Source organism: Peromyscus eremicus, chromosome 7, assembly GCF_949786415.1.
Source record: "Peromyscus eremicus chromosome 7, PerEre_H2_v1, whole genome shotgun sequence".
Lineage (NCBI taxonomy): Eukaryota > Metazoa > Chordata > Mammalia > Rodentia > Cricetidae > Peromyscus > Peromyscus eremicus.
In genome coordinates this window covers 54260885-54284532 of record NC_081422.1, presented here as the reverse complement: position 1 = coordinate 54284532, position 23648 = coordinate 54260885, and the positions used below count along the sequence as shown (strand labels likewise).

At 36.3% G+C, this 23648-nt stretch overlaps 1 protein-coding gene across 5 annotated transcripts in view; it reads right to left on the bottom strand.

The window, feature by feature from the left end:
• Window positions 1-23648, bottom strand: part of Myo9a (myosin IXA) — a 214235-nt gene that overhangs the window by 121523 nt on the left and 69064 nt on the right. For all 5 annotated transcript variants that reach the window (XM_059268022.1, XM_059268025.1, XM_059268027.1 and 2 more), the window contains 4 exons: window positions 16413-16510; window positions 10613-10739; window positions 6556-6645; window positions 542-658 (listed from right to left, as the gene is read on the bottom strand). In XM_059268022.1, coding sequence (XP_059124005.1) covers window positions 542-658; window positions 6556-6645; window positions 10613-10739; window positions 16413-16510 — 432 coding nt within the window. The remainder of the gene's footprint in view (window positions 1-541; window positions 659-6555; window positions 6646-10612; window positions 10740-16412; window positions 16511-23648) is intronic.

Sequence of the window (23648 nt, the reverse complement as noted above, 5' to 3'; positions counted from 1 at the left end):
CACACTAAATGTTACAATTTTTGTTTTTTTGGGTTTTTTTTCCCCCAAGACAGGGTTTCTTCATGTAGCCCTGGCTATCCTGTAACACTCTCTTGTCAGATGATCAGACTGACCTCAAACACAAGAGATTCACCTGCCTCTGCCTCCCAAGTACTGGGATTAAAGGCATATGCTACCACGCCAACTAGTATTACACAATTATTAAAAATATATAATGACATAGTTTAAGAAATTTTATTTGAAAATGTATTTTATAAGAATCTATTTAAGAGATTGTTATATAAAAAGCAAACACTGAAACAATATAAAGCTTGATTCTGTTTCTATTTCTATTTTTAAGATCAATGTTGTATATAAATGTCTATAGCATATAAATATATAGGAAAATGGTATGGAAAGACAGAACAGTTAACCTGAATAGGGAAACAAATAACAGAAGTAAAGTTGATTTGACTCTATATAATTCTATTCCTTAAAATTTCAGGTACTCACCAGTTCATTGAACAGTTTTCAGGTAAAATATAATACAACAGATCTTTACCTTGGTATCGTGTTCCAAATCTTTACTATTCAGAAGTGCATGATTAATACGAAAAACTATCCAGTCAAACAGAGCACTATATAAAGACTTAGCCATAGAGTTTCTCACTGTCACAGCCTACAAAACACAAAGAGAATTATGAGTGTAAAGAGGAATGGGAATAATTTCACTAAGATACAATAAAAGACTGTTCTTTCTTTCATTTCAGAAGGAAAACCTATTTTGAATTAGAAACTGGATTTCCTGTCAATTTAAATAGCCTATAATTGAAGTTTTCTATATGTACTCTAATTTAGTCCAACTCAGGGATCCTGGAAAAAACTGTCATGAAACAAAAACACTGTATGAATCACTCAGTTCAAAGCATTTTTTTTATTGACTATGGGGGCATATTTTCTTCCAAATAAAGGTGGTAAAATGGGAAGTGTGAAAACAAATGACCATACCAGCTATAATGGGAGAGAATATTCTAAGTTAAGAAATAAATCTGACAGCAAAAAGGACATTACCATTTGAAGAATCCTTCTTACACTCTTAAAACATAGACATTATATTGCCACAATGATTCTACTAGCTATCTTCAGATTGTCATTCACAGTACTGTAAAACTGTTTTATCCTAGGAAATAGTAACAATCTTATAATTAAGGAATTATGAAATTTTTATTTTCTCTCACTTCACTATTTTCTTGGTACTATCCAAGTAATTTAAATTTGCTTGGGGGAAAAAGTGGGAGAAGGCTCAACAGTTAAATTGCCTGCTAGAATAGCATAAGGACAGGAGTTCAGATCCCCAGAACCCACATAAATGTGGAGTGGCCATGGCAAGCTTCGTGTAATTCCACATGGGAAGGAGGAGACAAGCATGCACATAGCAAGATGGCTCCCTAGAAAGCTTTTAGGTTCCTCTGAGAAGCTCTACTTCAAAAAGTTAAAGTTTAAAAAAAAAATGAAAAAGCAATTTTGGAAGATTCCAAATATCAAACTCGGGAACACACACATGCAAATAAAGGGCAGAGAGGCTATTAATAAAAGAAAATTCACATTGTGAACAGTTTAAAGCTAGGCCTAGTGGCTCAAACCTGTAAATCACAGCACTCAAGTTGAAGCAGGCAGACTTTCATGAGTTCAAGACCAGCATGAACTACAAAGTCAGGCTCTCTCTCTCTCTCTCAAAAGACAGACAGACAGACAGACAGACAGACACACACACACACACACACACACACACACTTTGGTTTAAAAAATATAAAAAGAATTGAGTTCTTCCACTTAAAAGAATATAAATGGTAATAATGTTTTATTGTTTAAATTAACATCTGTTTTCAAGTGGTAAGGAAATAAGAGAGTGAAGAAGTCCAGCCAATCTGTTTCTGGATTTCATTCTAGCTGTGTGCACCAGAGAAGTCACTCAAATTATTAGACTATAGCTTAGATATCTATAAATTGGAGATATGCTATAACACATAACACAAAGGTGATGAACTTATTTTGAATTTTAATAATTAAAAATTAAATGTTCTAAGCCAGGCACCACAGCAAAGACCTGTAGGCATTTATTATAGAGCTATAAAGCAAGGATCATGAGTTCCCAGGTTGGCATACAATGAGACTGTCTCAAAACCACATATTTTTAAATTCACATTACCAGACAAAAAAGAATTACTGAGAGGAAAGAATTTATCAAATTATGGTCAACAGTAGAAAGTTTCAAATAAATAAAAATTATTTCGAGTCCTAACGGGGAAACAATGGCATATGATCTGAAAATTCTACATTTTGGTAAATTATATACAATGTATCTTAACACTTTTTAAAAGAAAAAGAATGCATTCACTAAGCAGTAAACTACAACAATAATCTATTTCCTTAAGAAGGAAATTAATTCATCAAATTAAGCAATGTAAAATATATGAAGGAAAATAAGCCAAGCATATAGGATTTTATAACAATAAATTTTATAAGTTAAATTCTTGAGTTAAAAACAAACTAAATTCAAATTAATCAAATCTATTTGGTTATAGGAAACAGAATTTTTATTTTTAAAAACAAATCATAAAGAATCCACATATACCAATTAGTTTATATTCACCCTCTAACCTCCTCCTAATTCTATACTCTCTAGTCAATGTATCTGTAATGCAGTCTGATCTATCATTTCCATTTCTATCCTGTCTCCCATTATTCAAGGCATGACTAAGTCCTACTGATCATATCAAATTATATTTATCTGTTTCTTAGCATGTCACCATTCTACACAAAGCAAACATCTTTCTCCTTCCTATTACAGCTTCTTCCCTTCAGTGCCTAACACGGTCTCAAATATCTTATTCCCTACTGATGTGTTCTGTATACTTCCCTCCCTATAAAAGCTAATTTTAACTGTTAACCTGACTGGAATTAGGATGACTAAGAGGTTAAAAATTTACACCTCTGTGTGTATCTGCAAGAGCATTTGCAGAGATAATAATATTATTACTTTATTTAATAGGAAGTAGGGAACTATAAAAGGTCACACCTGAATGGAAGGAAATAGGTCACTGGAATTTGTCTTGGGGGTTTATATCTTGCCCTTGTCCTTTCTTGTGGTTTACACTGCCTCCTGGCTGCCATGAATAGCTCTGTTCCACCATGCTCTTCTGCCATGGCATCCTACCTTACTATGAGTCCAGACACATGGAACTGTCCTACAATAGACTATGAAACCTATATACAGTGAGTTAGTTAGCTATTTGGGAACTGGCAGGCAGGAAAAAAAAGCCCACCTACAGTATGCCACCTTTAGTTTCTTTTTTTTTTTTTTTTTTTAAAGATTTATTTCTTTATTATGTATACAATGCTCTGCCTGCATATATCCCTGTACACCAGAAGAGGGCACCAGATCTCATTATAGATGGTTGTGAGGCACCATGTGGTTGCTGGGAATTGAACTCAGGACCTCTAGAAGAGCAGTCACTGCTCTTAACCTCTGAGCCATCTCACCAGCCCCACCTTTAGTTTCTAAGACTGGATCCTGACTGACAGTCCAAGACGGAAGGGAGGTCATGGATACGGGGGCAATATTACTTCGGTCCTACCTATAGTCATAAGAAATAGAGGCCTGTCAATAACCTATGAATCTAGAAAAGAACCTAGTGTCAAATGATATCACAGGCTGTATGAACACCTTGTCATCAGCCTGTATACCACTATTCCAAAAAATTAGCTGAAATACAGACTCATATGACCCATGTAAATTGCCACAATAGTAAATTGTGCTATTGTGCTATATCAAATCACACTGCTGCCAGAATATTAATTTTGAAAAGCCTAAGAAAACAGTTTAGTTCAAAATGGACTTTCCATTGCTCTTTGTATAAAAAAGCAACACTTAAGGACTGACTCACATTTTAAATCCTAATATCTAGTATAATGTTAAGCACAAAGAGGATTTGAGTACTTATTAAACAATAAAATACATCAAAAATATTATGAAAAAATAAAACAAAGGTTAAAAGCTAACTTAAAGGCAAAATGTAATTAAAATTGCATCTTAAGAAACAAAACACAGGGAAAGAAATATTAAATCACTGAACTTAAATATAAAAGAAAGGCAAAACTGTTACAAGCCTGCTTTATACTGTTCAAAAGGGAACTCATGGAGCAGACCACATACTGTGCAATGAACAGATCAATATGATCCACAACCAATTCTCTGGAGTTCAACATCAACTTCCTCGTTTCTGAATCTTTTACTCTTCTAACCCTATATTCCGGAAGTATATTTTGGATACACATCATTTTCTTAAAATTGTCAATTTTCAATCATTTTTCTACCCTTATATACCTGAGAAATACAATAACAACAACAACAACAACACCTGGCAGCCTAAGTACTCAGATATTTAAAGTTATAGGAAGTAAAAACAGAACACTGCATCCTACATTTAAAGAATTCAAGGAAAGCCGAGTGAGGTTGTGTAGAACTTTAATCCCAGAAATCGGAAGGCAGAGGCAGGGGGATCTCTGAGTTCAAAGCTAGCCTGATCTATACATTGAGTTCCAGGACAGACAGGATTACACAAAGAAACTCTGTCTCGAAAACCGCTCCCCCCCAAAAAAAAAAGACTTCAAGAAGAAACAAAAAGGAGGTAAATAAGCCGGGCGGTGGTGGCGCACGCCTTTAATCCCAGCACTCGGGAGGCAGAGCCAGGCGGATCTCTGTGAGTTCGAGGCCAGCCTGGACTACCAAGTGAGTTCCAGGAAAGGCGCAAAGCTACACAGAGAAACCCTGTCTCGAAAAACCAAAAAAAAAAAAAAAAAAAAAAAAAGGAGGTAAATAAACTTTGAAAGACTAGCCAGCAATTGAAGAAGACTGATGACGAAGATGACAAAGTATGCTGAGCAGCAAATGACTAAGTAAACTATTTAAGAAGAAATGGCCACTGGGGTGAAATACTGCTCTTGCTTATAATCTTATCTATAGTCTATTGCCCTGCAATAGTAAAATGAAACAAAATCATGAAGAGGGACTAGGTATGTAGTTCTGTGGTAGAATACATAGCTAACACATACAACATCCAGAGTTCAATGGGAAGGAGAGATAAAAAAAAATTAAAATACTTGAAGAGGGGCTGGAAAGATTGCTCAGGGGTTAGGAGCACTGACTCCTCTTCTAGAGGACCTGGATTCAATTCCCAATACTCACATGGCAGCTCAAAAGTGTCTCTAACTCTTGCCTTCATAGGTACTATATAAAAATGGTACAAAGATATAAATGCAGACAAAACACCCATACACATAAATTAATAAGGTTTTTTTAAGATCCTTGAAGAAAAGTGAAAGCCTCCTATTTAAAACCACACCGAGTCTCTGGTACAAGAAGATACCCTGAACATTAACAAAAAAAGCAATGTAAACACCAAGGCAGCCACAAACCCTTTCATCTACAATGTTATCCTGCCTGCAAGATATGCTATTGCAATGGTGGCAAAAAGCTTGTGGGAGTAATCAAACAATATCTGACGTGACTTAAGGTCTGCTCCACCAAATGGAACCCATACCTGACCCTACTTGCGTGACCAAGAACCAGAGTCTAGATCGCGAGTGACCTAGGTTAAAACCAAATACAGTGGTCTAAAAAACAAATAAACTGGGCAGTGGTGGTGCACATCTTTAATCCCAGCGGCAGGCAGATCTCTAGGAGTTCAAGGCAAGCCTGGTCTACAAAGCAAGTTCCAGGACAGCCAGAACTGTTACATAAAAGAAAGCCTATTTTGAAAAACAAAATGCAAAACAACAAAGCAAATGAACAAACAAAAACTATGGTGATAAAATAACTCCTAATCATATGCTGCAATACTCATAGATCAGTGCCTTGCTTAGCCATCATCAGAGCTTCCTCCTGCAGCAGATGAAAACAAGTAAAAAACTCATAGCCAGACATTAGGCAAAGTAAGAGACCTTGGAATACCCAGCCCTAAATGGGATGTCTCCATCGAATCCTCCCCTCAGAGCTCAGACAATAGCCTTGGAAGAGGAGGCAGAAAGAATGTAAGAGCCAGAGAGGATGGAAGACACCAAGAAAACAAGGCCCTCTAAAGCAACATGACCAAAACTCCTATGAACTCACAGAGACTGAACCAGCATACACAGGAGACCTACACAGGTCTGCGCTAGGTCTTCTAAGGCTTTCAGTTTAGTGTTGTTATAGGATTCTGGAGTATGCAAAAAAGTGGGTCTCTAACTTTTATGCCTTCTCTTGGGCTCTTTTCCTTCTGCTAGCTTGTTGTGTCCAACTTCGATGTGACAATTTTTATTTTATTGTATATTTTATTTTGTTATATTTTAATATTAAAAAACATAAATATAAAACCATACTGAATTTTAAGCTTCAAAATCTATGGAAAATTTATTATTTTTTTCCTAGGAAATATTCCAATTAATACATTTTGCCTAATGTCATCTTCATCTTGAAAAAAAAAAAAAACCTATATTCTAGAATATTCAAACTACTGATGCCCAAGAAAATCATACCTCTGCCAGCTTATACGGCAAAATAAGTTTTTCTCCCACCGTCACCGTCTTCCTTGTAACTAATGCTTCAAAGAGCATCTCTTCTTTAACCTATAAAGTAGAAAAGTATATTCAATATGTAAGGTTTATGACAGAGACTGAATTATATTATTCTGAAAAGCTAACTAGAAAAAAAAACTTTAATGAGAGAAATACATAATGAATATAAAGAAATACATAGGTAATCTTAATAATGGCTAAAGTGGAACTTAAACATACCACTAACAATAATTCCTCCACCTAAAATAGAAAAAAAAAAGGTAACAAATGGTTTCTTTTCAAAGTATGCTTCCAAGTGAATGCTTAACTCTAGAACGCTTGCCTAGCATGTGAAAGGTCATGGGTTCTCACCAGCGTCTTACACACACACACACACACACACACACACACACACACACACACACATATATATCTGGGAATGGAGGCACAAATCTAAAAATCTGGCACTCCAAATGCTGAGGCAGAAGGATCAGGAGTTCAAGGCCATCTTGGGTAACATAGTAAGACATTCTATCAACAAAACAGATACATATATACACATGCATACGTGCTTTTCTAGACTTCACAATCTAAAGATAATGACACAGACTAAGGATAAAAGCACTCCTTGAGTTTGAAAAATACTCCTAATGAATACTTACATTGTAAAAATTTATTTTTATATATGAGTATTAAACTTTCAGATAAAGGTGCTGCTTTGCTTTTACTCTTACCCCAGAAGTAAAGAATATCATGTTTATTTGTAACAGAGTCTCACTCTGTAGCCCAGGCTGGCTTCAAATTCATAATGAACCTTCTGCCTCAACCTTCTGAGTGCTGAGGTTCCAGGCATACACCATTAACACCTGACTGAATTATTAATTTTTTCTAAATGGGGACTGGATAAATGGCTCAGTGGTTAAAAACACTTGCTCTTGCAGATGACCTTGTTTCAGCTCTGTATAACCACATGGTGGCTCAAAACCATCGTAATTCCAGTTCCAGAGAATGTTACATCCTCTTGTGACCTTCCTGGGCACCAGGCACACACATGGTACACATCCATACATGCAAGCAAAATACTTATACACTTAAAATAAAAGGATTTTCAGAAAAAAAAACTGTTATGTGCATCTGTGTGTGTGTACATAAATGTGTATATGTGGAAGGCAGGATTCAATGTCAGGTATTTATTTCTTTCTGCCGATCTTGTTTTGTTTTCTGAGACAGGATCTCTCTGTGTAGCCCTGGCTGTCCTAGAACTCATAGAGATCCATCTGCCTCTTACTCCTGAGAGCTGGGATTTAAGGCATGACTACCATGCCTGATTCCACCTCGTTTTTTCAGCAGGGTCTCTCATGGGACCAGAGCTCACTGATTGGCTATACTGACCGGCCAGTAAGCTCAGGGTCTTACCTTTCCTGCCATCCCTTACTCTCACTCTCTTGGTGCTTGGATTACAGATGCATAAGACCAGCTTTTTCTTGGGCGTGGAGATCCAAACTCAGATATTTGTGCTTGTATAACAAGCACTTTACCAGCTGAGCCATTTCCCAAACCCTGAATTTCTCTTTTATTTCCCTGAACCTCTCTCTCTTAACTAGCCTCTGACAAAAGAATAATAATTAAGACTAGAAACCTTATTATTTATGTCTGGGTTTAAAATAGGACCAACAGGCACAATGTCCTAATTTATCATAATACTAAATGGCTGACTAAAATATTACCTGAAACACTTGATTGAAATATAGTCTACGACCTTCAAAATTACAACCTTTAGATACAACAGTCTACATCTTGGTAGAAATTTATTCCAATGAGTGGTCTAGCTCCAATAAAAGGCATTGTTTTTACCAGACTCTTCTGTCATAGTATCATTCCACTGAAGTTAATAAACAATGATCAGTCATATATAAAGAAAAAATAAACACTGCAGTTAGAGATATGAAAAAGAGGTATCTGATGCCCTCAATTGGCACTGTAGCTTTATAATGGACACATACTAGTAAATAACTTTTTTTCTCTAAAAACTAACCTAAACTATGCTGAAGAAAAGTAACTTGTTCTATGCACAATGAATTAGTTTAGAGTTCTTAATAAGGTTAAACTCCATGGAAGGGCATATAAACCGAGATATAAAAGGTATTATTTGAAATTTCAAATTTAAAAAAAAAAAAAAAAAAAAGCACCTCAAGCTATTCCTAACTGCCCCAAACCAGAAACAAGCAAGATGCTCTTCAATTCATGAGTGGATTGACAACTGAAGAGCACATGCACAATGTTAGTATTACCCAGAGGTAGAAGAATGCCTTTTGTCTTTTGCTTTAGTTTGGTTTTTTGAGACAAGGTCTCTCTATGTAGTCCTAGCTGTCTTGGAACTCACTATGTACACCAGGCTGGCCTTAGACTCACCGAGACCTGACTGCCTCTGCCTCCCAAGTGCTGGACTAAAGGTATGTGGCACTACACCTGGCCTAAAAGGATGCATCATAAATGCATGCTACCAAGTAAAATAAGCCAATCTAGAAATACTATTAATCCTATAATTACAATTATATTATATGTAGAAAATACAAATTAAGGCGAAGTTCTAGAGCAGTGTAAGAGTTCTGTACTGTAACAGTGGACACATGACTTCATCCATTTGTCAAAACTAATTCAGCACAAAGAGTAGAACTTACTATATACAAATTTTTAAAATTATTTAAGGAAGGAGGGGGTTCCAAGAAGAAATATAGGCCATGACGAAAGACTATAGCCGTATAACATATACATGAAACAATATCAGTGAAGGAAAGAGAAGGAAAAGGTGAGGAGCTAAGTAACAGTATAAACAAATACAACCTACAATTAAAGCCAAAAAGAAATACCCATAAGAATTATCCTCTAATTTAAAGCCATTTTCCACAATGAAACATGTTTCTCCCTGGTGGGAGTGAGAGTTTACAGAAAAATGAATTTACATACAATGGTATAAAATCACTGGTTTTACACAGATACAAATGGTTATATATAAAAATGTTTTGTAGGTACACAGTTAAAATATACTCATATGTTCTCTTTTATCTGTCAGATGAGACAGCCTAAAAGAAACAACATCAATTTGGATGGTGTAAATCTGGTAAGATGAAGAGTTAGCTGGAAATGACCACACACCATCACTCTGGAAAGAGCAATGAAACAAGAGATGATCTTTAAGTCCTCCTCAAGCCATTAAGGAAATAATTAAAAAGTATCACCTCTTCTCTCCACTCTCCAAGACACCCCAACTTCAAATAAAGGTGTGGTGGTACACGCCTTTAATCCCAACACTCAGGAGGCAGAGGCAGGCAGATCTCTCCATGAGTTCGAGGCCAGCCTGGTCTACAAAGCAAGTTCCAGGACAGCCAGGGCCACACAAAGAAACCCCATCTCGCTGGGGAGCGATGGTGCACACCTTTAATCCCAGCACTCGGGAGGCAAAGCCAGGTGGATCCCTGTGAGTTCAAGGCCAGCCTGGGCTACAGAGTGAGTTCCAGGAAAGGCACAAAGCTACACAGAAAAACCAAAAGAAAAAGAAAAAGAAAAAGAAAGAAAAGAAACCCTATCTCTAAAAAAGAAGAGGAGGAGGAGGAGGAAGAGGAGGAAGAAGAGGAGGAAGAGGAGGAGGAGGAGGAAGAGGAGGAGGAGGAGGAGGAGGAGGAGGAGGAGAAGGGGGAGGAGGAGGAGGAGGAGAAAAAAGAAACCTCAAATTAGAAAGAGCAATATTAAAATGGGCCCAGGACATTAAACAATCTAGAGTGGAAATATTCACCCTGATCAACAAACTGAGGGATTATATGTGTTTGGGACAAAGAAGGCAAACACAGACCTAAGAATCCTGGAACACTCACAAGTAAAGTAAGGCAGGGATCCAGGAGAAATTCCAACTTCTGGAGACACAATTTTAAAATAGTATTGAAAAAAATCATTTTTAGCTAAATAGACCCACTTACAAATATAAAGGATATATAAAATAAAAATAAGAAGCTACCCATTTATCTGAGAATAAATGACTCACTTCTAATAATTCTGAGACAATAGGCAGTACTTCAGGATTACAGATATCAATAGAGTCATCCCGATAGGTCTTCTTTTTGTAGGAGATATTACCCAAATGTAGTATTGCTGAGAGCAGAGAGAAAATCCTATGAGAATAAAAGCACAGATTAAAGTTTGCAATGTACATTCTCAAAGCTCATTTCATTCCAAAATCCAAAACAAATTCACCCCCAGTTGACTCAGGAGCCATAGTGTCTTCATTTCCTACCTCTCATTTGAATACTGTTTATTTTCTCTTATTTTAAATAAATCACCCTAGATTCAACATGTTCTCCTTCTCCTTAAAGAAAGTTTACTGAAATACTAACTCAAACTCTGTCTTCGCTTTGCTATTACTACTCAATACCATTTAGCATCTGCTGCAATCTCATATGCCTCAGAAGTTACCTATGACTTCTTTCACTTAGCTGAAAAAAGATCACGCCTTAACTTATCTGACATTTCAGACATTTAACACAGCTGAACATTCCAGCCCTTCAGTAGTTAGGTGGTTGTAGCAGAATCATGACAACTGGAGTTTGAAACCCAGCAGCCACATATCAAGCCAGGCTTCCTGCAAATGTCCATGACTCCAGTTCCAAAGGATCCAATGCCCTCTTCTGGACTCACTGCACACCCATTCACACAAACATGTGTACATGTACTCACAAAGAAGCATACACATAAATGAAGTACACACACACACACACACACACACAATTTTTTAAAGCCCTTCAAGGGGGCTGGAGAGATGGCTAGCTCATGAGTCACGACTACTAACTACTCTTGAAGAGGACACACATTCAGTTGCCAGCACTCATAGCAGATGGCTCACAAAAGCCTGCAACTCCAACTCCAGGGAATCAGTCACCCTCTTCTGGCCTCCATGGACACTGTACTCTTAAGTACAAATCCATACACAGACATATACAGATTAAAAATAAAAATAAAATATTTTAAAATGTCCTAAATGCATGTATCTATATGCCTTATTGACTTATTACTTCCTTAGGATAAATCTAACCTATTATGAAAACTTAACCATTTGTCTTCTTAAATTTTCACATAATTAAAAATTTATAATAGCTGAAATTTGACTTTGCAAAATTGGGAAATATTCTAATTAAAACAAACATATTGCTTCAGAACCAAATATAATTTAAGAGGTATTTAATCAACATCTAATTCATAAGCAGTATTTTTCCAGTAATTTAAAATTACAAAATACAAGTCAATTCCAAAGGAATAATTTATAAAAGTATCCTAAGATAAAAAAATAAATTCAGTATCACTAAAACATCATAAAAACTACAAGTCAAAAATAACACAAATGTATGACCCAGTTTTCATATTTTTGTTTCAAAAATCGGTACATTAATGTTCTGAAAAATATGTCATACAACTCTTAAGCAATAACACCTTACAAATAACCTAATGTAATATAAGTCAATATTGAAGGATTTTAAAATATAAACAGGAATCATGATTTTTTTCCTTTTTCTTTTGAGATGGAGTTTCTCTATATAGCCCTGGTTGTCCTGGAAATGACTACGTGGACCAGGCTGGCCTGAAACTCACAGAGATCTGCCTGCCTCTCTGCCTCCCGAATGCTGAGATTAAATGTCTGTGCCACCATGCCCAGTTGGAATCTTGATTCTTAAAATGTTTATAATCTTACATTAGAAAATAACACAAAAAGCTAAAAAGTAGGTGTCTTAAAATATAGACAGCAAAAACATGGTATAATTGACAAATTTTTTCACTTAATAAAGGTGGGACATTACAATACTTAAAACAGCTTTTATTGTGTATGGTGGGACTCATTAATCTAAGAGCACTCATTAGTCTAAGAAAGGAAAATCACAGAGTCCAAGGTAGGCCTGAGTTACACAGCATACACCTATCTTTAAAATAAATTTTTGTTAAAAAAATAATGTTCAACACTCCAAAATTTAAGGATGGCTACACAGCTATGAAAAGCAATTCTAAAGTAGATCCAAATAGGAAAGAATGTTACAATTTATTAACAGAGATAACTGTGGGCACGAGAAAGGGAAGTAGCATTACACACAATATGTTCTCTATCCAAAACAATCAAATTTTCTGAATGAGTGGAAAAGAGATAAAAATAATTTCAAATGGAGAATAGTTAAATGTTAAATATACTATACAATAGTAAATAAATAAATAAATATTAGAACTATGACTCATGAGTTAAAATGCATATTTTTCTGTAAAGGAATGTCTGAAAACAGAAGATAAAACGACAGGGAAGATCACACTGAAACTTACAGAATCCTAAAATTTCCAAGGTGGGATCCAGTCATATCAAATAATCCCTTTAATACATGAAAAGTAAACACTATATTGCCAAAAATTCCATTTCACTGCTATTTAATATAGAAAAAGTATAAGTTACTCAAAAATTATTGTGACAAGAAATATTTGAGGTTTTGGAATTTCTCAGATTGTAGAATAGGTTCATGACCTTATTTGTTTTATATTCCTAATCTAAAAATCTCAAATGCCCCAAAGTCTGAAGAATTTTCAGCATGTCAATATTCAAAATATTTTAAATTTCAGATCATTTCAGAATTCAGCTTTTAACATTAGAGTCATTCAATCAGTCCATATTCTAACACTTCATTCAATTTATGTCATCCACTCAGGGTCATATGCAGTATATAAGTGATCCTGAGGGACGAGGGATATAACAGAAACTGAGGGAGGTTTTCTCATATATTAACTTACAGTGAATTGCAGTTTCTGTCACCAATTAAGTATGTTTTCACATTTATACTTTATATTGTTTGGTTTTAACCAACTTCTCATGAATGGAATCCAGCAAACAATTTTATAATTCAAGAGGCATACCAATACATAGAAAAACAGGTCAGGCTAATATTCTCCTAGTAGGAACTCATCACTCAAGAGATTATTCATACATAACACAATGAAATATGACATATTCTTCAAGATGAATCCCATACACACTTCAAAAACAATTATAAAAATAGCTAGATTCGAAAGTGTGTGTTGTAGTTTGAGTTACTTGAGAGGCTAAGGCAGGCCCTTACGCCAGATCTTTGAAGCCATCTGAACAATATCTAATAACAAGACCCTGTCTCCAAAATTAAACAGATAAAAGTTATGAAAAAAAAAATTCCTACGCCAGTTGGGTTGTGGTGGTGGTGCACACCTTTAATCCCAGCACTCAGGAGGCAGAGGCAGGAAGATCTCTTTGAGTTTCAAGCCAATCTGGTCTACAGAGTGATTTCTAGGCCAGCCAGGACTACACAGACAAAAACAACAACAAAATTACTCCTCTGGGAAGAGACAAGGTTATAGCTTTAATTTTAAATAGTTTGCTTAAATATAAATTACTTCATTTTCTGAAACAAATGTTTTTTGGTGTATGTATGTTGCTGTGCTATGCATGCATGTATGAATGTGAACACGTATAGAGGGTTTGTGCATGTGACTGAATGTATGTGGAGGCCCAAGTTAAGCATCAGGTATCTTTCATCTAAATTTTAATTTTAACTTATGTATTATTTTATGTATATGGGTATTTTGCAGACATGTCTATGCAACACATTGATGTAGTGCCTATAAAGGCCAAAAGAGGGCAGCAGATCCCCTGGAACTGGAGTAACAAATGGTGGTAAGGGGCCATATAGGCATTAGGAATTGAACCACTTCATCTGGAAGAGCAGCCAATGTTATTAACCTCTGAGTCATCACTCCAATTCATAAGTGTCCTTTCTTATTTTTCTCCCCCTTGAGGCATTTATTCAGGTAAGGTCTCTTGCTGAACCAGAGCTTGTCGTTTTTTCCATCTTAGCTGTAGAGATTCCCTATCTTTGCTTCCTATCTACTAGGATAAAAGGGAGGCCATCATGCCATGCCCACCAGGCTTTTCTGATATGGGTTCCGAAGATCTGAACTCCAGCCCTTATTTTTGCACAAGCACTTCATCCAATGAGTCATCTTCTCTAGCCCTATTAAAACTTTTATGTTTCCATTTTGTTTATATTGACACATATAAAGGTTTTGTGGTTTGTTTTTGGTTTTTGTTTGTTTGTTTGTTTGTTGACAGTATTGCTGTTAGGGATTGAGTCTACAGTCTTCTGTATTCAAGGCAAGTACCCTATCATGGAGCTACATCCACAGATCAAGAATTTTTAACACAATAGCACACATGTAAATATGCATGGAATGTTATATTTACTTATAGATATGTATAACTTAACACTAAAGATCACTGATGTAAAAAATGAAAAGATGAAAAACTGTAAAAAACAAAAGTAACAGTTTTTAAGTTAGTCCACGGATAGGCTTCAGGAAGCTTCATGAAGTCTCCATATCATGTGCAAATGTCTATGGATATACATTTTACCAAAGTAGTTTAGCTTTCATCAGCTTCTCAAAGATTAGTTTTAAAAAGGTGGTGAGGCAACACTCAAATCTTAATATAACTAAGGCAATAGTGATGCCATTTATAAAACTTTAAAAGAAGCGAGAAAAGTGGCATGATTATTATGGAGATAGCCAACAGTTTTCTGATGGGATCTAAGACTTGCTCCACAAGAAGGAATATTGCGACCATGGTCAAAAGCTGAGGAGACTAGGAGTTTATGAGCCCCAGTAGAAGGGCCCACTACTGTTACTTTGCTAAAGTCATTCTGTCATACTGCCTTCTAAATATTTATGTTTATACTCATAGATTAGTGCTGCTCCAACTATGGTCAAAAAAAGATTCTTTTTGCAGTGGGCAGCCAATATAGAGACTCATATCTAGTCCAACTAGTGAGTAATCTGTTCTAAATAAGACTTCTGTATAAATCTCACAACACTCAGAAAACACCACATAGACAGGGCCAAAAAATGGAGGGGAGTACTGCAAATGCTGCCTTCTGGACATGACATGGTCACTGCATTCACCAACTCACAGTCTACGATAACCTGCAAAAAACTGCACAGAAACAAGCCAGTGAATAATCCCAGCATGGTTCAGGGAAGGGATTCATGAGGTTCCATCCCTAGCAGTGGAGTTGTTGGCAACTGGTGACTACTGGACGAGAGGAAGTCCATTTTCTTCATGGATATGGCTGCAGGTAGGTTCCATGCTTATGCAAGCAAAGCAAATTCTATTCAGTGGGTTACAGAAGAAAGAAAAGGAAGAGGAGGAAGCTGAAAATAGGTGCTGTGGATATCGCTCTATATGCTGTGAATGTGTTGCTCTGATTGGTTAAAAAATAAAGTGCTGATTGGCCAGTAGCCAGGCAGGAAGTATAGGCAGAGAAGAGAATTCTGGGAAGAGAAAGGCTGAGTCAGGAGTCGCCAACCAGACACAGAGGAAGCAAGATGTGAAGGCAGAACTGAGAAAAGGTACCAAGCCACGTGGCTAAACATAAATAAGAATTATGGGTTAATTTAAATGTAAGAGCTAATCAATAGTTAGCCTGAGCTAATGGCCGAGTAGTTTTAATTAATATAAACCTCTGTGTGTTTAATTGGGTCCAAGTGGCTGTAGGATGGCAGGTGAGAGAGATCTGTCCTGACCATGGGCCAGAGGAAAACTTCAGCTACAAATTGGTGTGATTAAAAATACATTGGAAATATGTATGAAACTGTCAAAGAATAAAAATATTTTTAAAATAACTAAGACTCAAAAACACAACATAAATTTTAAAAATTTAAATTAAAAAAACCACAATGTTTTGTTTTCCACTAGAAATATAAAATCATAGTAAATGAATAAAATTTTAAAAACTCACTGTCTTCGTGTCTTGGGAAGAAATCCTACCATCTCCATGGCCAATTGTAATCGTTCAAAATCATGCCTCAAATCTTCTCCCTCCACTGTGAAGCAATCCTGCTTAAGACAAGAGGTGGGAGAAAACATATGAAGATTACCTGTTAAAAAACAATGTGAGCCATTCATTAATTTAAGTAGGTCCCTGTGCAAATGATTAAAACTAGTAGAATATTTACACATCGTCACACTCATTAAGCCTCTTATCTGAGTACAGATAAGCAAAGTAAACAAATCTACCAAATATTAATAGTACCTTTTTTCTTCCCTAAACAATCACCATAGCACAGGATCTTAAAATGGATAAGGCTGAGAGCTAGCAGCATAAAATATGTAGCTACCAAGTTTGTTTTTCAGTAGCATTAAAGATTTTTAGAGATTTAAACCATATAAGAGCGCTCAAGTCCATAAGTTGATGTTAATTTATTCAATAAATTTTTAACAAGTGTCTATCATACATAAGGCCTTGAATTAAAAACACATACAAAAAATAATAACAGATAGTATGCAGTTGAGAAGTGAAATCTAGATTTACATATTATGAACCACCTGGTGTTATAGTGGGTATATAAAGAAAAGATAAGAGTAGCAGAAACAAATAAATACACACATCATAGCGATCAACCAAGGGGGGGGAAAAAGGATTATGTCAAAATAGAAAGCCCCTCAAAAAATACATGTCACATGAATCAATAAAAGTAGTTACTGAAGGGCTAGAAAGATCACTCAGCACTTAAGAATACTTGCTGCTCTTCAAGAACACCCAAGTTAGTTTCTAGCACTGACATCAGGTATCAAACAATCACTTATCACTCCAGCTCCAAGGTATCTGATGTCTCCTTCTGGCCTTCATTGCACAGACACACATGTTGCATACATCCACATAAACACACACATGGCCGGGCAGTGGTGGCGCATGCCTTTAATCCCAGCACTTGGGAGGCAGAGGCAGGCAGATCTCTGTGAGTTCGAGGCCAGCCTGGTCTCCAAAGCAAGTTCCAGGAAAGGTACAAAGCTACACAAAGAAACCCTGTCTTGAAAAAAACAAAAAAAATAAATAAATAAAATAAAATAAATAAATACACACACACACACACACACACACACACACACACACACACACACAGAGAGAGAGAAAATAAATATAAACATTTTTTTAGTTGTTGAGGGATGGCAAAATATTTCAGTGGGAAAAGCCCCTATTGTTCCAGCCTGACAAAGCTGATTCAATCCCCAGAAACTACATAAAAGTAGAAAAAAAGAACTGATATCTCCAAGAGGTTGTCCTCTAATCCCACACATATGCTTGACATATTCGTGGAGTGCATGCTACTCTTGCAGATGACTGGAGTTCAGTTCCCAGCACTCACACTGGACAGCTCACAACTGACTCTAACTCCAGATCCAGGAAATCTTCCAACTTTAGCAAGTATTCACATGCACAAATAGGAAGACACACATAAACATAACTAAAATTAAATAAATCTCATAAATATTAAAAAAATAATGTTATTTATTTTTAGTCTAGACATGGTAGCATATGCCTATATTCCCAAAACTCCAGATGCAGAGGCAGGGGAATCAGAAACTCTATGCCAGCCTGGATTGCAGAGCAAGATCCCATTTTAAAAAATATCAAACAAAACAACTTACCAATGAATGTTTTTTTTAGTGTAACCTTTACATTTCACTTCATAAAATTGTCAACACTAACATCATATACATAATCCCTTTACAATGTTCACACACCACTTTATAGTGAAATTGTCAAAAATATCTCAAATTTCAACTTATTTTTAATGTCTATCTTCCTAGGGAATATTACATTAATTAATCAATGGACAAAAAGAACTGATCTGTTTTATTCACCACAAATCACAAGCATCAAGTCAGTGCCAAGATCAAATTACTGAAAGAACTGTGGAGAAAAAAAGAGTTGAAAATAAAAACAGAAACTGCCAAATAATCAGACCCTGACTACATGGAATCTGATTCAAGTAGCCCCACAATGTCTTATGAAAACATTTAGAGTCTAACTCCTAATAATCTATGCCACCTTACCACAAATAGCCAATCTGAAGATAATAAATATATAAAATTTACTATTTAGCAAAATAGTGAGTTATGTGTCTACCTAACATATGGAAACTACACTCTCAGAGGACAGTTATTTTGCAGAGACTGTCTCTTACAGCAATGTCAATTTCCTGAATAAATCTTTTCTGTGTCTGTTCTGGTCTATAAATACTTTCACTCCCATAACTTCTGAATTACACAATTGCTGAATTACATACAGAATTGAATGACCTTGAAAAATACAGTATGTTTTCATTTTTAAAGTATTTACATAGTATCTATCATATTTTTTTAAAAAAAAAAAACTTACTAGATATTAGAATTTCATGATTACATCCTGAAATAAAGTCTAAATCTCAGGATTTAAGGTTAAAATGTTAACAATTTTTAATTCTCCACATGGAAAGGTACACATACACACTCTGAAAGTTTAAATTTATTGCGAAAGAACACACACATCAGATTTTCTGAGTACAAATTTTTTTTTTTTCCTGGATCTGAATACCGAACCCAGGGCCTTGCGCTTGTAGCAAGCGCTCTACCACTGAGCTAAATCCCCAACCCCAAATTTTTTTAAGGAACTTTTAGATGCATTCTATACAAATGCCAATGTCTCTCCAAAATAAGGGTTTTAAGTAATTTTCTTTGGCCTGTAATAAAGTCTTGTTTGTGCTTTGTTATTTTTAAGCAAACAATGCATGTTTTCTTACATGTGAATTCTACTTTTAAGCTTTAAATATGTGTGTTTCATTTAGAATAACCTCAGAGGTTGAGTACCTAGTAAGGGACCAGGAAGTGGGAAGCAGGGGTCTTCCAGGGAAAGAAAACAGAATGAGTTACATCTGTTGAGCTAGCCAAAGGGGTCCCATCAAACCTCCTTTCAAACATTACAGGCTATTTGCCAAGGCTTCACTAACTGATGGCAAGGCCCTATTGCTGAAGACAACACTTACTTATACTGTCAAACATAGAAAAATCAAGCTGGTGCCCCACTAGAAGCTTCAACCCTACTGACTAGAGTTCATGGTGCTGGAAGGTACTTCGCACACTACAGGAAGAGAAAAGTAACCATCAATATCACCCAGCTACAAACCCTGCAACCTACAACAGTGACCTGCCTGCAGGATATACTGGTGCAATAGTGGCACAAATGTTATGAGTTAACTAACCACTTCTTGACGAGCTGGAATTCATACCTGACACTGTTAAAGTGGCCAAGAACCTGAGACTAGATAGGTTTTGGCTGCTAGGGGAAAGCCTAGCTATTTTTCTGCTAAAGCAGAAGTTCTCAACTTGTGGGTTGCGACCTCTTTGGGAGTCAAAAGACCTTTCACAGGAGTTGCCTAAACCATCCTTCATTTCAGCTATTTATTATACTACAATTCTTAACAGTAGCAAAATAGCAATGAAAATAATTTTATGGTTGGGGGTCACCACAACATGAGGAACTCTATTAAAGGGTCACAGCATTAGAAAGATTGAGAACCACTGTGGTAAAGGAACATAGCAATACAATGACTTCTAATGACATATTGCTATATCATACATAGATCAGACCTCATCAGAGAAACAACTTCTTGAAGTAGATAGGAACTACAAACAGAGACTGAGCGTGAGAGGCTTTGGAGTATGCAACCCTAAATGAAATGTTTTCATCAAAACCCTCCTCTCAAGGCTCAGGGATCTATGTTAAAAAGGATGCAAAAATATTATAAGAACCAGAGGTGGTGGATGGCTCCAAAGTAAGTATTTTATAGACACAGCTGGGATGATACAGATATGAACTCATAGAGACTGTGACAGCACAAAACTTCAAAAAGTTCAAACCAGACAAAATCCCAGAATGAAGAAGTGACCACAAAGTCTCATCACTTACCAAGAAGCTATTTGGAAATGGTAACTGCTGGGAAAGGGAAAATCAGTTTTCTCCAATGGAGTGACACTGGGTATATCAATACACTCCAAAACAGGACACATGCCCAGGAGGAGTTGACCAACACAAACAGGACTCCATTGCCTTATTGGGTTTTTGTTTTATTTATTTTTGTTTCTTTTCTTTTTTCTTTGGGAGAGAAAATATTCCTGCTTCCGCCCCAAAGTACTAGGATTACAGACAGAAGCCATCACACCTAGTAAACATATTTAAACAGTAAAACATATTTAAAGGGTTTTTTTTTGTTTAATCCAAGACCTCAATTTATTCATTTTAGAATTTATCAAATATTTTCAGTAACAAGGAGGGTGTAAACACGTTTATGAAAACTTAGCCGGGCGGTGGTGGCGCACGCCTTTAATCCCAGCACTCGGGAGGCAGAGCCAGGCAGATCTCTGTGAGTTCGAGGCCAGCCTGGGCTACCAAGTGAGTTCCAGGAAAGGCGCAAAGCTACACAGAGAAACCCTGTCTCGAAAAACAAAACAAAACAAAACAAAAAAAAAAAATGTTTATGAAAACTCAATGTATTCAGCAGTGATTCTTACAACTGATATGCTCTTATTTCCTTCAAAAGTGAATTCAAACAGGCACCTAAAATACTGGGGAAATAAAGTAAAAGATATGCTGAAATAGAAATACTTTCATATTTGCAGTCATTCATAATCGAATATTTTTCACTCACAATTATGATGTGGTCTCAGGAAACACCAAAATCATAATTCTTTCTGGTACTGTGATAAAAGCAACTTAAGAGCAGATTATTTATTCAGCTTACAGTTGCAGAACACAACCTATCATTTCAGGAAAGTTAAAGCAGGAACTTAAAGCATGACATCCACAGTCAAAAGGAGAAAAAAACTAAATGCATGAATCCTTGCTTGCTTGGATACTTACTAGTGCTCAGCTAGCACTCGATATTCTTACACAGATAGGGCCCCAAGACACGAAATGGTGCCACCCACATGTGCTAAGTCTTCCTACATCAATTAACAAGACAATTTCTCACAGGCGATGCCCACAGGCCAGCAAATCTAGATAATTCCTCAATTGAGACTCCCTTCTCAGGTGAGTCTAAGCTGTGACAAACTGTAAAAACAATCACCCCTGTGAGTAACCAGAGCTTGATCTGAAAGTTATCTGTGGGAAACAATATGAAACTAGAGCTGAGAGTTGCAAGCACTAGTAAGTGTAAACATATACTTATCTACTCTTTCAAAGATAATTTTTTGAAAAATCATGAAATGAATAAACTGGAGTCTTAGGTAAGGAAACAAAAAAAAAACCCATAAACAATTACAAGAGGCTGGTCTTTAGACTGAAATTACACAGAGCAGGATCAAGTTACAATGGTAATAGATATTAATATATTATCAAGCTGGGCATGGTGGTCTATAATCTAAGCACAAGATCAGCTGAGGCTGCAAGATTGCCAAGAGTTGGAGATCATTCTGGGCTGCACAGTGAGTTTGAGGCAAGACAAAAAAGAGCAAATACACAAAATACCACATAGTCTAAGTATTTAATTCATCGCCCATGTTTTATAATTGACAAAACAAAGACCAAAAGAGCCTATGGTAATGAAAGGCCTCATATTTGCATATATCATAAGTCACTGAAGATGGAAAATGTTGCATTTGCTAAATATCTATCCACCAGTCATCATCATCTCTTGATACAGATAAACTTACTACAATCTCAAAAGATGAAGACATAATCTTACATATAACAAAACAGATTACAAGTTCAATAGCTGTTCAAAGCCAAAAACTTTATAATTAATTAGCTAGCCAAACCAAAATGGATCTGTTCCAAATACTGTTTTCTCCCATTCAACAGTGCTCCTTAAATTTAGTTCAAAACTCTAGTAACTTAAATCACTGTGTAGTGGACAAAGGTTACTTGTTAAAAATAATTCTCTCACTACAGGTCCCCTTGGGACCATTTATGCATGTTCTGTGTGTGTGTGTGTGTGTGTGTGTGTGTGTGTGTGTGAGAAAGAGAGAGAGAGAGAGAGCGCGAGCGAGCACAAATGGTATAATGATCCTATAACAATTCTGTTTTGTGGTGATATTTTATTTGTGCTGAAATGTAGTGATATTTTATTTGTGCTTTAATAAATAAAGCTTGCCTGAAGATCAGAGGAAAAAGGCCAGCCATTATAAGTAAACAAAGAAGCCAGGCAGTGGTAGTACATGCCCTTAATCCTATCACTTAGCAGGCAGGATCTCTGTGTGTTCAAGGCCACACTAGGGAACAGAGCCAAGCGTAGTGACACATGCCTTTAACCCCAGTACCAACCGCAGAGGTCTGGAGGTCTGTACAGACAGACAGAAAGTGACAGAGCTGTGTAAGAAGAGGAAGTGATGTAGCTGGATAAGAGAGCCAATGACAGAACAGAACAGAAAGGCATATAAACATGAGTATACAGTAAGAAGCTCTCTTTGGAAGCTGCGGAGTTGGGAAGGTGAGGTTAGCTCATGGTTTGTCCTATTCCTCTGATCTTTCTCTCAAGCTTTAACCCAAATTTCTGGCTCCGTGTTTTTTATTTATTGAGACCATTCAGAAATTTGTCTACATTGTTTTTATAATATGAATCACATAAGTCAAAAAAACTCATAAGAAGATGAAGTTTAATTTATTTTCCAAATATACTATGAGGAAAATCTAATAGGAAAAAATAAACTACAAGACCCACAGAATAACTACTTGATATTTAAATTCACTTGGAAGAAAAAAAATCATGAGCAGGGTGTGGTGATGAATACCTTTAATCACAGAGGCAGAGACAGGAGAATCTCTGTGAGTTTGAGGCCAGCCTGGTCTACAAAGCAAGCTCTAAGACAGTCAGAACTAAATAGAGAGATCCTGTTTCAAAAAACAAACAAACAAACAAATAAATAAATTCATAAGCTAATCAAAGTTCAGGCTATAGTTATTTGAAAATATAATAAACAAGACTAACAGAGTTGGCAGTAGTATTAAGAGGAAATTACAGACTTGGGGAGTATTCCAATAGGTAAAATATTTGCCCTGCAAGCATGCGGACTTGAGTTTAACCTCTAGGGCCCACACTTTTAAAAAGCTGGGCATGGTGGCATGTGTCACTAGGGAGGTGGACACAGGTGGGTCCTTGCTGTCCAGCCAGTGTAGCCTACTTCCAAGTTGCAGGGCCAGTGAAAGGCACTAAAA